Source organism: Ranitomeya variabilis, chromosome 1 (genome assembly GCF_051348905.1).
Source record: "Ranitomeya variabilis isolate aRanVar5 chromosome 1, aRanVar5.hap1, whole genome shotgun sequence".
NCBI lineage: Eukaryota > Metazoa > Chordata > Amphibia > Anura > Dendrobatidae > Ranitomeya > Ranitomeya variabilis.
In genome coordinates this window covers 63,571,166-63,588,721 of record NC_135232.1, presented here as the reverse complement: position 1 = coordinate 63,588,721, position 17,556 = coordinate 63,571,166, and the positions used below count along the sequence as shown (strand labels likewise).

General features: G+C 43.2%; 1 protein-coding gene across 29 annotated transcripts in view; it reads right to left on the bottom strand.

Annotated features, from left to right (window-relative positions):
* The window catches only part of CELF4 (CUGBP Elav-like family member 4), a 1,364,246-nt gene that overhangs the window by 202,849 nt on the left and 1,143,841 nt on the right, over positions 1-17,556 (bottom strand). For 18 of the 29 annotated variants that reach the window (XR_013221177.1, XR_013221173.1, XR_013221179.1 and 15 more), the window contains one exon: positions 12,286-12,365. Coding sequence is in view for 24 of the 29 variants with exons in the window: in XM_077284083.1 (XP_077140198.1) it covers positions 12,286-12,365 (80 nt within the window). In the remaining 5 variants the exon portion in view is untranslated. Of the gene's footprint in view, positions 1-11,475; positions 11,521-12,285; positions 12,366-17,556 lie in introns of all 29 variants that reach the window. The other 11 variants (XR_013221171.1, XM_077284004.1, XM_077283915.1 and 8 more) reach the window with 1 other exon arrangement.

Genomic DNA, 17,556 nt, shown 5'->3' with positions numbered 1-17,556 from the left:
ACGGCTACCTATAGCGTGTGCGGTTAGGATCAGGTTTGCGGTCAGTCCAGTTACCACATCCCCAGAGCTCGTCCTATTACCTTCTACTTAGCTGGTTAGATTGGTGATCCTAAGCCACTGAGGATCATAACAGCCTCCACCATGCTTCACTGTTCCTGCAGAAACTCATTATTGCATCTGTCTCCAGACGGAGACCTTTATTAAACAAACTGCCTTCTGTTACAGCCAAATATTTCACATTTTGACTCATCAGTCCAGACGAGCACCTGCACACTTTTCTGCATCTCAGTTCATATGTTTTTCTGCATAGTTGAGTTGCTTGGTCTTGGTTCCATGTCAGGCTATGTGCCCACGTTGCAGAAATGCTGCGGAAATGTCAGCAGCATTTCTGTAACTTCCTGCTGCGGGTAAAACACATGCGGAATTCGCATGCGTGTTCCCGCAAAACACAAATGTTTTTAGCTTGCAGAATGCTTGCGGTTTCCAAGCGATTTGAAGCATCTCTTGGAAAAGTGATTGACAGGTTGGTCACACTTGTGAGGCATAGTGCATAGTGCTTGACAAGTGTGACCAACTTTTTACTATTGATGCTGCATCAATAGTAAAAGACAGAATGTTAAAAATAATAAAAAAATAAAAATAAGGTTATTCTCACCTTCCGACGACCCCCGATCTCCTCAGCGGCGCTCCCGGTACATTACGTTCCCAGGCATACTTTGCGCGAAGGACCTTTGTGACGTCACGGTCGTGTGACCGCGACGTCATCTCAGGTGATTCGCGCAATGCATCCCTGGGAACGGAAGCCGCCATGTGCACCGCTGAGAGGCGGGAGGACCCCGGGGGCCATCACAAGGTAAGTATATCCCTACAGTATTTTTTATTTTACTTCTTTTTTTTACAGGAATATGGTTCTCAGGGCCTCGAGGAGAGTCTCCTCTCCTCTAGACCCTGAGTACCATCCGCACATGAAGCGCTCACTTTACGCATGGTGGGCATAGCCACATGCGTAAAGTGAGCGTTTCAATGCAATCCTATGGTGGCGGAATCGCCGTGATTCCACAGAAATAATGAACATGCTGCAGATTTTACAGCTATGTGATTCCACAGAGGGAAAATCCGCAGCATGGGCACAGCAACTGCGGAATCCCATAGGATTGCATGGGTATGCGTTTTATAAGCGTTTTTAAGCATGTCCGCCGCGGCATAAACGCGGCGGAAACGCATAAAATATGCAACGTGGGCACACAGCCTCAAAGTTCTAGTTTTAAGCCAAGATTCTTTTATAAAGACCACTTCTTTCCAGTCTTCTCCGAACAGTAGATTTCTGTAGCTGGGGCCCACTGGTTGCTGTCAGTTCTGAGCTGATGGCACTGCTAGTAGTAGAAAGTAAGTAGCAGTCTTTCATCTGCTGTCCTAAGTTTCCTTGGCCAACCATTGCATCTACTTTACTCCTTGTTGCCCATTTTTTGTGGTGTTCCTTAAAAAGAGCGTGAAAAGGAAATCTTGAAACACCAACTTTGAAATCTTTCCCTTGGTGAGACCTTGCTGATGCAGTATAACTACCTTGTGTCTTGTTGCTATGCTTAATCTTGCCATGGTGTATGACATGTGACATGAATTCCTCGTCCCCACCTTTGCAGAAGTGTTTGGCTGATCCTTACCCAGTAGTCAGCCTCCTACGCAGCCTTTTCTGTTTCATTTAATGACTGTGTTTTAACCTTCATATAAAAATGATGAACATTATCACATTGGTATAATTTGTTACTTGACTATACCTCGACAAAATCCCTGACTTTGAGGAAATGTTCCTAGAAGAATAGATGCTGTTTTGAAGGCAAAGGATATTGATTGGGTTTAGGTTTTATGCTTTATTAATTTGCATTGCGTTTTGCTAATCGATGAAAATAAACTATTACAACCTTTATCATGAATCTTCTGCATCGTTTCTACATCTGCTTAAAACTTTTACACAGGACTGTAGACTATATAGAGATTTCTGTAAGGAAATTGAACATTTTTTTGTTAAGGTGGATAAAAAAAGTCTCATTAAAGAAAGTTTTCTTTTTATAAACTAGTGAAGAACATATGTTGTACGAAGAAGAAAGCGCAGAGGAGTCATAATAATACTGACAGCCTTGTAGATGGAGGAGTACGCTGCAGGTGTACTGAAGGACAGAGAGGTGCTTGGGTCAAGACCACGGGTCGTCTCAAGCAGAACTCTGCAACCTGTGGCTTTCAAGTTCAAGACTACAACTTCCAGAATGCTGAGAGTATAGTTTTTCCACGTCTGGAGAGACTTAGATTTGGGAGAATTGATCAGAATCCATTCTAGAGTAATATATCTATCAAGGGATTTCATCACGTATGGTGGCGGCTGAAGGAATCCGCTGACTGTCACACACCTTAAATATAATTCTTAAGTATCAGTTGCCTTGGCAGCTCACCAAACCACCGGGCGCAGAAACGGGAACAGCAGGGCTCAGTCGCACAGGAAACAGCACGGGGCCAAGTAAACCGCATAGTTATTCATTAAAATAATATTGCACAACATCACAGAAATCACGGCTCGCCTCTGCGGCCAGACAACATTACTCATGAACTCCGCATGTAGGAGACGATTTACATGCCACATTCCAACTAGAAATGTCCAGCCACACTCAATTTACTTGTATTGCCTGAAGCCACTCACGTCTAGTCATCTGTGACCACATGTATGCAAATCAGGAGGATTGGCACATACCGTCCCGTGCAACAAAATCCTTTATTGTGGCATCATCATGATATGACCTGTTGAAGCACAATGTAAGCGTGAAACGATCGTAGTCTGTATTTGCTCCACTGTTTTATCTGCCTGCTGTTGGTATGATGATGCCACAATAAAGGATTTTGCTGCATGGGACGGTATGTGCCAATTCGCTTTCTTTTCTATGGACACACAGATTTCGCCCACCGCTTCGTCTGGAGGCTAGCACGGACGAAGCGGTGGGCGAAACGCGCGTAGGGGCGTGTGTCTGCACCATGGAGAGGGAGAAGGGTAAGAAACTTGAGACGTAGTGTTCCTCCTGCACTTGGGAAATTTGGTCACTGTATCGCTATGTCGGTTTATGATTAGCGCTAGTGCAGTGGTGGTTCACTTTAGTGTTATAAATTGTCATATGGACTAAAATTAGTTGTGACCCAGTTGTGGTATTCATGTGACTTTATCTCCTTCTTTTCTTTCCCTCTCCATGTTGTGACACGTAGCGTGTTCTTTTGGTGCACCTGCACCCAATATTCCAAGCACTCTGTAGCGGATTATTCTCCTTATATGTTTCATTAATTTGTTGTGTATATTTTTGTATTTTATCTAATAAACTTACTTTTTTGACTAAATTAACATCTTTTATGAGCTTGTTTATACTTCAATTTTTTGTGGTTGTTATCTATATAGGAAGTATCTCAGGGTATTGTTCCCAACTGGATCTTTGTCGATCCTGCTAGGGTATATGTATGATTATGGTTTCTGTACCTGGGTCATTGTTTTTGATGTTTTATATGGTGTTGTGTTACATGGGACTTTAGGTACAAATTCTAATAGCACGATGTGTTATTTGTGATGTTGCACAGGACTGCAGGTAAGAATATTAATAGCAGGATGTGTTATTTGATGTGTTACACAGGACTGCAGGTAACAATTACTACATTATCTCTGCTTAGAAAATCATTGCTATCCGTTATTTGTTGCGCTCTATGGGAACACAGTCATTGACGTGTTAAATGTGGTGTTACATAGGACTGCAAGTAAACTTACACACTTATCTGCACTTGCAGATTTACCATCGTGTGTTATCTTTGGTGTTAGAACTGAAAATAAACCTACTGTATATATTGTCGTGTACGTGTTATCTGAACAGGAGCTTTCACATAGGATTACATGTGGACCTGCATTATCTATACTAGAAAAATCATCTCAGCGCACAAATATTGCGTGGACTAGCTCATTTATAGCAAAATAACAACTATGGCTCTAGCAGCACTGAAAAGTATTGTCCAAGTAGTGGAAGCCCTATGTTTACCCTCGGTAAAATGATTGCACTTTTTCTTAACTCCGGTGCCGTCACAGATCCAGAGATGTTGGTGCTAGCTCTCTTGATTATGTCACGCTATCCCCGAGGCCAATAAGCGCTGACTTCACTCCCCCTGCCTTCAGACAAATCAAAGCATCTGGAGAAAGTGAGGGAGCAGCCGCAGCAATTTCATCAGTAGGAGGGGAGAGAGAAGCCAGCGCTAATTGGCTGCAGGGATTGCGTGACATAACCGGGAGAACCGCTGCTGACATCGCTGGAACAGTGCCGGCACCAGAGGTGAGTATAAGTGCTATTACTTTACTGGGGTGCAACATACAGATTCAGAACAAGTTCTCCAAATAGTGAACTACCCCTTTATGTGTTAAAGGAGTTTTTCCAACATTATAAATGGTTAAAAGTACAAAAATGCTTGTAAAAGAGAGCAACTTTGCAATTCAGTTACTATTAAAAAAATCCTTTAAATTCTAAAAAATTGAGTGACTTTTTAATTTTATTTTTTTATTGCTTGTTTCCTAGGTGATCGGCCACCTCTGCAGTCTAACAGCAGTGAGTGGTGTTTTAGGCAAGGAGCACAGCACTTACACGCTCTGCGATAACTCGCCTGAAGCTGGCCGGATGCAGCAGTCAGTGCCCCATGCCTCTAATAGTAGATTGGATCAGCGGTGGTCTTCACACTGTCAATGATCAGGAGCACGCTCCCCCCAAACAAGACGCAGGGAGGCAGGGGAGCTGCGTGCTCCTGAAGACTGAATGTAAGACAATGCCCATAAGGCCGGGGTCACACTTGTGTGTGATGCAAGAAACTCGAGCGAGTCTCGCATCAATACCCGGCACTGCCGCCGGCACTCGGGAGCATGCGGCTGTATAGAAATACATAGAGAACACGGCACCATGGACAGTGCATAATACAGAGAGGACAGAGCACCATGGACAGTGCATAGTACAGAGAGTATATGGCACCATGGATAGTGCATAATACAGAGAGGATACGACATCATGGATAGTAAATACAACATTCCCAGGCAAAGTGCACACAAATATGGAATAAATAAATACCAAAATCCAGAATATAGAATAATATTATGCTGGGTGCACTAATGGACGATGCAAGATGGACAACTCGGAAATTAAGATAATTTTCAACGAAAAAAGAACCCGAACAACTATCCAATATTTTAAATGAAAAAATATTTATTAGGGATACATAAACTATAAGGAGGGGTGGAAAAGTACCAAGGAAAGAAGAGGGACAACGTGGGGGACACTGATTGTCTGGAACTCTATATAAATACATACAATGTGGCCAAAATATTATATCATAATGTACTTATATAAAATAATTATTAAGCCACAGAAAAAGAGACAAAAATCAGATGCACATGTGTACAGGCATTTCAAGAGTTAAGCTGTCATTCACTAAATTAGTCGTCTGAGGGGCTAAAATAAGGCTGCTAGTCGCCAAGCATATGTATGCATCCATAGCAAAAAGTGCAGTTAGTCATATCAAATAGTTAACCAAAAGCCACCCTATAAATTACCTTGTGCCTGCCAATATCATTGTCCCCGAGATGTGCCCTGCCCTGACGCGCATTTCGGCGTCTGCCTTCGTCAGGGGGTCAGTGCATAATACAGAGAGTATATAGCATCATGGATAGTGCATAATACATGGAGGATGCGGCACCATGGATAGGGCATAATACAGAGAGGATACAGCACCATGGATAGTGCATAATACAGAGAGGATACAGCACCATGGATAGTGCATAATACAGAGAGGATACAGCACCATGGATAGTACATAATACAGAGAGGTACAGCACCATGGATAGTGAATAATACAGAGAGGAGACGTCAACATGGATAGTGCATAATACAGAGAGGACACAGCACCATGGATAGTACATAATACAGAGAGTATACAGTACCATGGATAGTGCATAATACAGAGAGGAAACAGCACCATGGATAGTGCATAATACAGAGAGGATACAGCACCATGGATAGTGCATAATACAGAGAGGACACAGCACCATGGATAGTGCATAATACAAAGAGGATACAGCACCATGGATAGTGCATAATACAGAGAGGATACAGCACCATGGATAGTGCATAATACAGAGAGGACACAGCACCATGGATAGTGCATAATACAGAGAGGATACAGCACCATGGATAGTGCATAATACAGAGAGGATACAGCACCATGGATAGTGCATAATACAGAGAGGATACAGCACCATGGATAGTACATAATACAGAGAGGGCACAACACCATGGATAGTGAATAATATAGAGAGTATACAGCACCATGGATAGTGCAAAATACAGAGAGGACACAGCACCATGGATAGTGCATAATACAGAGAGGAAACAGCACCATGGATAGTGCATAATACAGAGAGGAAACAGCACCATGGATAGTGCATAATACAGAGAGGACACAGCACCATGGATAGTGAATAATATAGAGAGTATACAGCACCATGGATAGTGCATAATACAGAGAGGACACAGCACCATGGATAGTACATAATACAGAGAGGAAACAGCACCATGGATAGTACATAATACAGAGAGGAAGCAGCACCATGGATAGTGCATAATACAGAGAGGATACAGCACCATGGATAGTCCAAAATACAGAGAGGACACAGCACCATGGATAGTGCATAATACAGAGAGGAAACAGTACCATGGATAGTGCATAATACAGAGAGGACACAGCACCATGGATAGTGCATAATACAGAGAGTATACAGCACCATGGATAGTGCAAAATACAAAGAGGACACAGCACCATGGATAGTAAATAATACAGAGAGGAAACAGTACCATGGATAGTGCATAATACAGAGAGGATACAGCACCATGGATAGTGCATAATACAGAGAGGATACAGCACCATGGATAGTGCATAATACAGAGAGGACACAGCACCATGGATAGTACATAATACAGAGAGGAAACAGTACCATTGATAGTGCATAATACAGAGAGGAAACAGCACCATGGATAGTGAATAATACAGAGAGGATACAGCACCATGGATAGTGCATAATACAGAGAGGATACAGCACCATAGATAGTGCATAATACAGAGAGGACACAGCACCATGGATAGTACATAATACAGAGAGGAAACAGTACCATGGATAGTGCATAATACAGAGAGGAAACAGTACCATGGATAGTGCATAATACAGAGAGGACACAGCACCATGGATAGTGCATAATACAGAGAGGACACAGCACCATGGATAGTGCATAATACAGAGAGTATACAGCACCATGGATAGTGCAAAATACAAAGAGGACACAGCACCATGGATAGTAAATAATACAGAGAGGAAACAGTACCATGGATAGTGCATAATACAGAGAGGATACAGCACCATGGATAGTGCATAATACAGAGAGGATACAGCACCATGGATAGTGCATAATACAGAGAGGACACAGCACCATGGATAGTACATAATACAGAGAGGAAACAGTACCATTGATAGTGCATAATACAGAGAGGAAACAGCACCATGGATAGTGAATAATACAGAGAGGATACAGCACCATGGATAGTGCATAATACAGAGAGGATACAGCACCATAGATAGTGCATAATACAGAGAGGACACAGCACCATGGATAGTACATAATACAGAGAGGAAACAGTACCATGGATAGTGCATAATACAGAGAGGAAACAGTACCATGGATAGTGCATAATACAGAGAGGAAACAGCACCATGGATAGTGCAAAATACAGAGAGGATACAGCACCATGGATAGTGCATAATACAGAGAGGAAACAGTACCATGGATAGTGCATAATACAGAGAGGAAACAGCACCATGGATAGTGCATAATACAGAGAGGATACAGCACCATGGATAGTGCATAATGCAGAGAGGAAACAGCACCATGGACAGTACATAATACAGAGAGGAAACAGTACCATGGATAGTACATAATACAGAGAGGAAACAGTACCATGGATAGTGCATAATACAGAGAGGACACAGTACCATGGATAGTACATAATACAGAGAGGATACAGCACCATGGATAGTGCATAATGCAGAGAGGAAACAGCACCATGGATAGTACATAATACAGAGAGGAAACAGTACCATGGATAGTACATAATACAGAGAGGATACGGTACCATGGATAGTACATAATACAGAGAGGATATAGTACCATGGATAGTGAATAATACAGAAAGTATACAGCACCATGGATAGTGCTTAATATAGAGAGGATACAGCACCATGGATAGTGCATAATACAGAGAGGAAACAGTACCATGGATAGTGCATAATACGAGAGGAAACAGCACCATGGATAGTGCAAAATACAGAGAGGATACAGCACCATGGATAGTGCATAATACAGAGAGGAAACAGTACCATGGATAGTACATAATACAGAGAGGAAACAGTACCATGGATAGTACATAATACAGAGAGGATACAGCACCATGGATAGTGCATAATGCAGAGAGGAAACAGCACCATGGATAGTACATAATACAGAGAGGAAACAGTACCATGGATAGTACATAATACAGAGAGGATACGGTACCATGGATAGTACATAATACAGAGAGGATATAGTACCATGGATAGTGAATAATACAGAGAGGATACAGCACCATGGATAGTGCATAATGCAGAGAGGAAACAGCACCATGGATAGTACATAATACAGAGAGGAAACAGTACCATGGATAGTACATAATACAGAGAGGATACAGCACCATGGATAGTGAATAATACAGAAAGTATACAGCACCATGGATAGTGCTTAATATAGAGAGGATACAGCACCATGGATAGTACATAATACAGAGAGGATACAGCACCATGGATAGTACATAATACAGAGAGGATACAGCACCATGGATAGTGCATAATACAGAGAGGATACAGCACCATGGATAGTGCATAATACTGAGAGGATACAGCACCATGGATAGTACATAATACAGAGAGGATACAGCACCATGGATAGTGCATAATACAGAGAGGATACGGTACCATGGATAGTGCAAAATACAGAGAGGATATGGTACCATGGATAGTGAATATTACATGGAGGATTTTGCATCATGGATAGTGCATAATACAGAGAGGAAACGGGGACACAGCACCATGGATAGTACATAATATAGAAAGGATACAGCACCATGTATAGTGCATAATACATGGAAGATATGGCACCATGGATAGTGCATAATATAGAGAGTATATGTCCCCATAGATGGTGCATAAGACATGGAGGACAAAGCCCCATGGGTAGTGCATATGTAAGGAGGTGGCGGAGACCCTCAGTGCTTCCTCTCTCCCAAATGCCGGGCATAAGTATCCCGTGCGATGCCCTGAAGGTTTGCCTATGTTTTACTGTTTTTTTAATGCTGTATGTAATGTGTAATATTCTTTTATCCTATGCCTTGTATTGTATATACTGTGTTGTAATGAACGTGTTAAGATTAAGGGCAGTAAGGGTTATCAAAGAGGGGCTGGGTTAGCAGCCTGGCAGAAGCAGCAGTTTCCTGCTTCTGGAGCAGAGCCCAGGCAGGATTGCCCAAGGCAGGATGTGTGTCCCTGTCTGGGAGAGAAGAGACTACCGTCTGGGGAATACGTGTGTCCCCGTTTGGGACAGAAAGGATTACCGGCTGGGGAAAGGATTGCCACATGACTGTCGGGCAGTCAAAATGGGCACTAGGACTGAGTAGATGCCCTCCAAGAGACTGTTAGCTCCCAGGAACCGATTGGGAGCTGATGCTTCTGATGCTGCTGTTGCCGATAGAGCAGCATCTTTGAATAGGGACAGCTCAGGAGTTGTTATCGCATTTACTTAAGGGGAACCTGTCACTCCCAAAATGGAAGGTGAGCTAAGCCCACCGGCATCAGGGACTTATCTACAGCATTCTGGAATGCTGTAGATAAGCCCCTGATGTATCCTGAAAGATGAGAAAAAGAGGTTAGATTATACTCACCTGGGTGGGCGGTCCGATCTGATGGGCGTCACGGTCTGGTCCGGGGCCTTCTATCTTCTTACGATGACGTCCTCTTCTTGTCTTCACGCTGCAGCTCTGGCACAGGCGTACTTTGTCGGCCCTGTTGAGGGCAGAGCAAAGTACTGCAGTGCGCAGGTGCTGGGCCTCTTTGACCTTTCCCAGCGCCTGCGCACTGCAGTACTGTGCTCTGTCCTCAACAGGGCAGACAAAGTACGCCTGTGCTGGAGCCACAGTGTGAAGACAAGAAGAGGACGTCATCGTAAGAAGATGGGAGGCTCCGGACCACGACGCCCATCGGACCGGACTGCATCAGGACCGCCCCTGGGTGAGTATAATGTAACCTCTTTTTCTCATCTTTCAGGTTACATCGGGGGCTTATCTACAGCATTACAGAATGCTGTAGATAAGCCCCTGATGCCGGTGGGCTTAGCTCACCTTCGATTTTGGGGTGACAGGTTCCCTTTAATTCACCTTATCTACGCTATCCCTATTAAAAAATGTGTTAACCCTGGAAATGAAGCAAGGCACGTGGTGCATCCAGAGGATGCTGTTCCAGTGTTGGGAGCGACCACATGTTAGAGTTAACTGACTGTGCTGCAGGACTGGGACTGTATCTGCATTTTTATGAGCAAGGGGCCGGGGTGCTGTGACCTAGTGGACTCGACTATGACTACCACCCTGTGCCACCTTGTTACACATAATGCAGAGAGGATATGGTACCTTGGATAGTGCATAATATAGACAGGATACAGCGCTATGGATAGTTCATGATACAGAGAGGATACAGCACAATAGACAGTGCATAACACAGAGAGGATACAGCACCATGGACGGTGCATAATATAGAGATTATACGGCACAATGGACAGTGCATAATACAGAGAGGATACAGTACCTTGGATAGTGCATAATACAGAGAGGATACAGCACCATGGACAGTGCATAATACAGAGAGGATACAGCACCATGGACAGTGCATAATACAGAGAGGATACAGCACCATGGATAGTATATAATAGAAAGAGCATACATGCCAATATAGGCACAGAATGGGCGGGACGTGGTCTGGACAGGGTATGGTCATGCCCACCTGTCAAATTCATCATAAGTTACATTAAGTGGCATAACTTACTCCAGAAATGTATGTCAATGAGGGTCATTGTGGATGAATGTAAAGTTATGCTTCTGGGCACTAATAATATGCACACATTATACGGTGTAAAGCTAGGAGGGTCACTTGCAGAGAAGGATCTGTTTGGACTTGTAGATCACAGACTATCAGCAGCATCTAGGCAGGACAGGATATTGTCATGTATATAAAGGGGCATGGACTCGAGGAACTGGGATATAATATTAGAAGTTTAGAGAGCATTAGTGTGACCTAACCTGGAATATGACGTTCAGATCTGGGCACCAGTTCATAGACGAGAGCTAGAAAAGTTACAAAGAAGAGTCACAAAACTAAGAAGTGGCATGGAGGATCTTAGACACGAGATTCATACTTATTTGGTCTTGAGAAGAGACGTCTATGTGGGAACATAAATGGCTTATACATAAAGTATGGTCAAAGCCTGCTTCATGTAAAACTCCTTCAAAAGACAGTAGAGCGCTCCGTCCATAAAAGTGGTCAACTCTCCAGAGGAGACAAGGCTTCTTTACCATGTCAAACTATATGGGTAATGGCCGACCTCAGGAGTTGATCACAGAGCCAAAAATGGTTGCATCAATGGGATCAAAAATGGCTTACATTTTTTTTTTTTTAGAAAAAAATAACAAGAATACGTGTATGTATAACATTTTTGTCCTGTATGTCGATCCAGTCTACTGACACTTGGGATCAGGAGTGAGAAATGTGCTCTTTTCGGACAGTCTGGATCATGCATTATGGATGTACCTACACCCCTTCTCTGTATCATCTCCCTCGGGTGAATTTGATGGACATGTGTCTTTTTTCAACTATGCATATTAGAATGAAGATGCGGCGCCAAGGAGGGAGCATAATACAAAGGCGATCCAGCGCCATGGATGGAGCATAATACACAGAGGATACTGCACAATGGAGAGCATTTAATACAAAGGAATCATTACAATGTCATGGCGAGAACAAGATACAAAGAGAATATTACATAATAGATAGATATTACATCACCATGAATAGCACATAATACATAAAGGCAGCAAGAATGGGCTACTCACCGGCATTGTCTGGCTCCCATGAAGGGCATTAATGGCTGCCTGTGCTTCTGCATGTGATGAATATTTGACAAATGCACATCCTGAAATAGAAAGGGAAAAGTGTGAATTCGTCTGGTGCCACATTATATTCCAAATTCTTAATAATAAGCAATGGTGAATTCCGACTACAGACAAGAAGAGTTGTAGGGCTCTCATGTTCTTCTCAGTCCCAGCAGGGCTCTCATGTTCTTCTCAGTCCCAGCACTATTAGGCCATGTTCACACGTTGCATTTTTTTTCCTGCAGGCAAAAACTTGCTCTCTTGGCAGTAAAGAAGCTACTTATAAAAAGCAGGTTTTGCCGTATTTTTGCTGCCTTTTTTGTTTGTTATTTTTTGCGTCTTTTTGTGCACATTATGTATGTCATTTTTCTACAGCACATGTTTAGTACGGTTTTCTATTGGACAACTAACACCGGTGCTCAGGAAGAACTAGAGCGAGTACAAAGGAGGGCTACAAAATTATTAGAAGGGGATGGGGGAACTACAATACCCAGAGAGATTAGCAAAATTAGGATTATTTAGTCTAGAAAAAAGACGACTGAGGGGCGATCTAATAACCGTGTATAAGTATATAAGGGGACAATACAAATATCTCTCCGAGGATCTGTTTGTACCAAGGAAGGTGATGGTCACAAGGGGCATTCTCTGCGTCTGGAGGAGAGAAGGTTTTTCCACCAAAATAGAAGAGGATTCTTTACTGTTAGGGCAGTGAGAATCTGGAATTGCTTGCCTGAGGAGGTGATGATGGCGAACTCAGTCGAGGGGTTCAAGAGAGGCCTGGATGTCTTCCTGGAGCAGAACAATATTGAATCTTACTGTTATTAGGTTCTTTAGAAGGACGTAGATCTGGGGATTTATTCTGATGGGATATAGGCTGAACGGGATGGACAAATGTCTTTTTCTCGGCCTCCCTAGCTATGTTACTGTGTTAGTGCTCTCCACCTGAGATACCAGTGAAAACACAATATCTACGGTTTTCCATTGGACAACATCTAACACTTACTCTGGGGATTTCTGATCTCTCTCTTAGTTTTTCATGTGTGCTCACATCAAGTTTTGTGATGTCCACTGCCTTGTACACTGGGAAAGATCCAGCAGACCTCACAAGTGTCTATGAAGCCCAACAGAGGCCAAAATGGCCCATAAAAGAAAAAGAATGGAATAGCAGTAGACCACGCTTTTCCAACTATTGGTTTCTGAGGAGTATAGATTTTGGACATGTACGGGTGTTGGATGCTACTGAATGGCATTTGTTATAGCCTACATTAAAAGTGTACATCCGAAGACATAACCAAGACCTCAAAATGGCCTGGCACTTCTTTTCCAATATCATGAGTCCCCCACAGTACCGCAGGTCCATTACTTGTAGGGATCACGTGGTCAAACACATAAGATATTCAAAAGATGGTTGACAGCCGTGAAGAAGAAGAAGCTACTATGGACCTAAAGGAACATCAATGAATGATCAATAGTAGTTCCTACCTTTGGGTCCTCTACTGATCAATGTAATGTGGGGTCCCCCCCCAAAATAAATGAAGGCAAACTGAAAGTATCAGGTACGGCCACCAGTATGGAAGTGCTTGTGTAACACTGAGGGTGATGTGGTTCTCCAGCGCTCTTCATTGTGATATTTGATGGGAGTTCATTAGGGCTGACCTCATTGGTCGACCCTTAAAGAGTAACCGTCATTTTAATTTTTCTCCTTTTTTTTAATAAACAAATCGTACAGAAGAAATTTAGAATACATTTTTGATTTTTGGCCCCTTAAATGATAGACAAATATTGCGCCCTCGCTCAGCGACGTCTCACCCAAGACCGTCCTATGAGTCCCTGTCGTATAGTGACAAAAGGGAATCAATGTCCGCTGTTAACCTAATATGTCAGCATGACGGTGGAGGAATGAAAAGGCAGTAAGGCCAATAAAGTCACATAATTAACAAACCCTGGGGTACAGGGTTATTCAATAAATTGTTTTTAAGGGAATTTATATGTAAGGATTATTTTGATGATCTTCATGTTGCCGAATTTAATGTTAGACAGTTCTCTCTTCTCCAGGACTGATATTTCAATCTGAACATTTTCAGCTCACAGGTAAAATCTGTCTGCAGTGAATACACCATTACTGAGATAGGAGATGGCAGTTGGTGCTCATAAAGTTCTATGGAGAACTGTAAATGTCATGTAAATGCCCCTAGCTCCTCCTTTCCATAGAATCTTATAAGCACCAACTGTCAGCTCCTATCTCATGAATAGTGAAATCTTTATTCACTAAAGACACATTTTATAGGTTCAACCCATTGAATTTAAGAGTCAATGATCAGTCCAGGTGAAGAAAGAAGCAGTTTTCTCTGATAAGATATATTATAAAATTGCTTATTCTTATGCGTATTATTGATTTATGAAACAGTTACTAGGTAAAGAAGTTGTCTGGGACTAAGATATATCGATGATCTTTTCTTAGGAGTGGTCATAATGTCAGGTCAGGATGGCTTTAGGGAATTGGCACCTTCATTGCTCAGCTGATATCTGGAGCCTTGGCCAAAAGAAGTTCACGGTGTGTGATGAGCACCATGTTGTGGCGGTTCCGAGTACTGCAGCTAATTTCCCATTGAAGTGAGTATGATCTGAGCTGCAGTACTTGAGAACAGCCACTAGACAGAGCACAGAGTTGTGCTGGTCCAGCACCATACATAGTGATCTTCAGTTGGTTACAGCTCCGGGTACCAGCTCTTTTAAGGTCATCAATATAGTTTTTTAAAAAAGCCGTTTAAAGGGAATCTGTCAGCAGGTTTTTGCTATGTAATCTGAGGACACTATAAGATAGAGGCTGAGACCCTGATTCCAGTAATGTGTTACTTATTAGGCTCTGTGTTGTTGTTTCTATACAATCAGTGTTTTATCACCAGGCGATTATCACTGTCCAGATTATCTGTTTCGTTCCAAGTGGTCTGACCACGCCCCTTCATCTGATAAGCAGCTCACTGTCAATAGACAATGTGCAGAAAGCTGTGGTGTGGGCAGGAGCTCTGTACTTAGTAAACTAAGTGATACATCGCTGGAATCAGGGTTTCTTTCTCTACAATACACTGCTCTCAGATGAGGGAGCAGCAACCTGCTGACAGATTCCCTTTAAGTCTTGAGGAATAATGTTGAAACAATGAAGACAAGACCTACCCAATATAAATGTATGCATTATTGCAGGCAGCCTCCATGTGAATTGCATTATTGGGATTTTTTTGTTATATTTCATGTGATTCCTAACGAGGCGTGACCTTGTTCTCCAGACCACGCTGTCTGAATGTTAAAAGTAAGTGGAGGCTGCTGGAAAGATTGTCCTTGATTCTGCCAGACAAAACGGACCATTACTCCATGCACGAGCTCCACTTGCAGGAGGCCGTCTACTTGGTTTTGAGGGTGAAATCTTTATTATTAATATTTATATACTCGTCTTCCATCTTTTTTTTATGGCTGCTCATTTGCATGCTGTGATTTAGAGGGGAAGATATGATTATAGCAATTAACATGTATCGATCAGCAGACACCGTGACCTTTCCAAGAATCAGTAAATATCTGTCTAGGAAACTATATTCCCAGTAATGATAATGACTGAAAAGAGCCGATGAAAGGTTTATTTAGAGGAAACTGCCGAAGGATCAATAGTGCTGGAAGAGGAAGTGGACCCCGCAAATGGCGGCATATTACACCATCAGCGCCTCTGACACTGGAGTGTCTTTCCTCTCAATATCTCCTTGGTGTCATGTTATCCTCTGCTTAAAAGTACTTGTATACATTTACTATTCCCCCTCCCCTATTAGCCAGCGGCCCACCAGTAACACTGACTTTTCCCCCGCTTACAAATATTACATTACCCTTTCACAAATGTACCGATATCCCCATATAATAATACACTGGGTAGTTTGGTTAATGGATGATGAGATGCGGCTTTTTTCTGTACATAGTAAATCACGTGAATTATGCAAAGTACTGTCCATATAGAGGGGTTGGGGCTCAGATCTGCACAGGGGCCCACCGGGTGATTCCCCTGTAACCCTATGGGCCAGTCCAGCATCGGACTGGAGCACCTTGGGCCCACCAGAGAAAATCATTCTTGGGGCCCACTATGTAGCTACATAGAAATAAATACAAGACCACCAATTGTGTGCTAAAACACACTAATATCAGGGTATAATATAAGGTAGTACACGTCTTAATTATGTTGCAGGGGTTGGGATAGCCCCCAACATAGAATATAATCTAGCCTTCCTCACAGAATATAATGTAGCCCCCCTCATAAAAAAATGTAGCCCGCCTCATAAAATATAATGCAGCCCCCTCTCATAGAATATAATGCAGCACCCCACAAAATATAGTGCAACCCCCTCAGGTATAACGCAGTCCCCACTATAGAATATAATGTAGCATCCTCATAGTAATATAATGCAGCCACTCCACAGAATATTTATGCAGCCCCCCATAGAGTATACAGTAGCCCCCGCATAGGGCATGATGTAGCCCCTCAGAATATAATGTAGTCCCCTGAGAGAATAATGCAGCCCCACAACAGAATATAATGCAGCCCCCCATAGAGTATTCTGTAGCCCACCATCATTGCCTAATCACCTCCATCATTGCCTCCCCCACCATCATGGCCCATCACCTCCATTATTGCCTATCACCTCCATCATTGCCTCCACACCATCATTGCCTACCACCACCATCATTGCCTCCCCCCACCATCATTGCCCATCACTTCCATCATTGCCTCCCCCACCATCATTGCCCATCACCTCCATCATTGCCTCCCCCACCATCATCATTGCCCATCACCTCCATCATTGTCTCCTCCACCTCCATCATTGCCCATCACCTGCATTATTGCCTCCCCCACCAATATCATTGTCCTTCCCCACCACCCCTCACACACACACACACACAAACACAGCACCGCATCACTCTCTCACACTCACACACAAAGCACCGCACCACATACACACACGCAGGCACACAGACACACAGCACAGCTCACCTGCCCGCAGCAGCAGCACATACCGGAAGCCTCTTCCTCGCAGGAAGCTTTCTGTCTGAGACAGCGCACTGGATGATGATGTCATCCAGCTGGGCTTTCTCAGACAGGAAGCAGGATGCCGAGATGTGCTGCACTGTGTGTCTGACTGTGTGCCTGCATGTGTGTCTGTGTGCGGTGCTTTGTGTGTGCGTGTGTGTGTTGCAGTG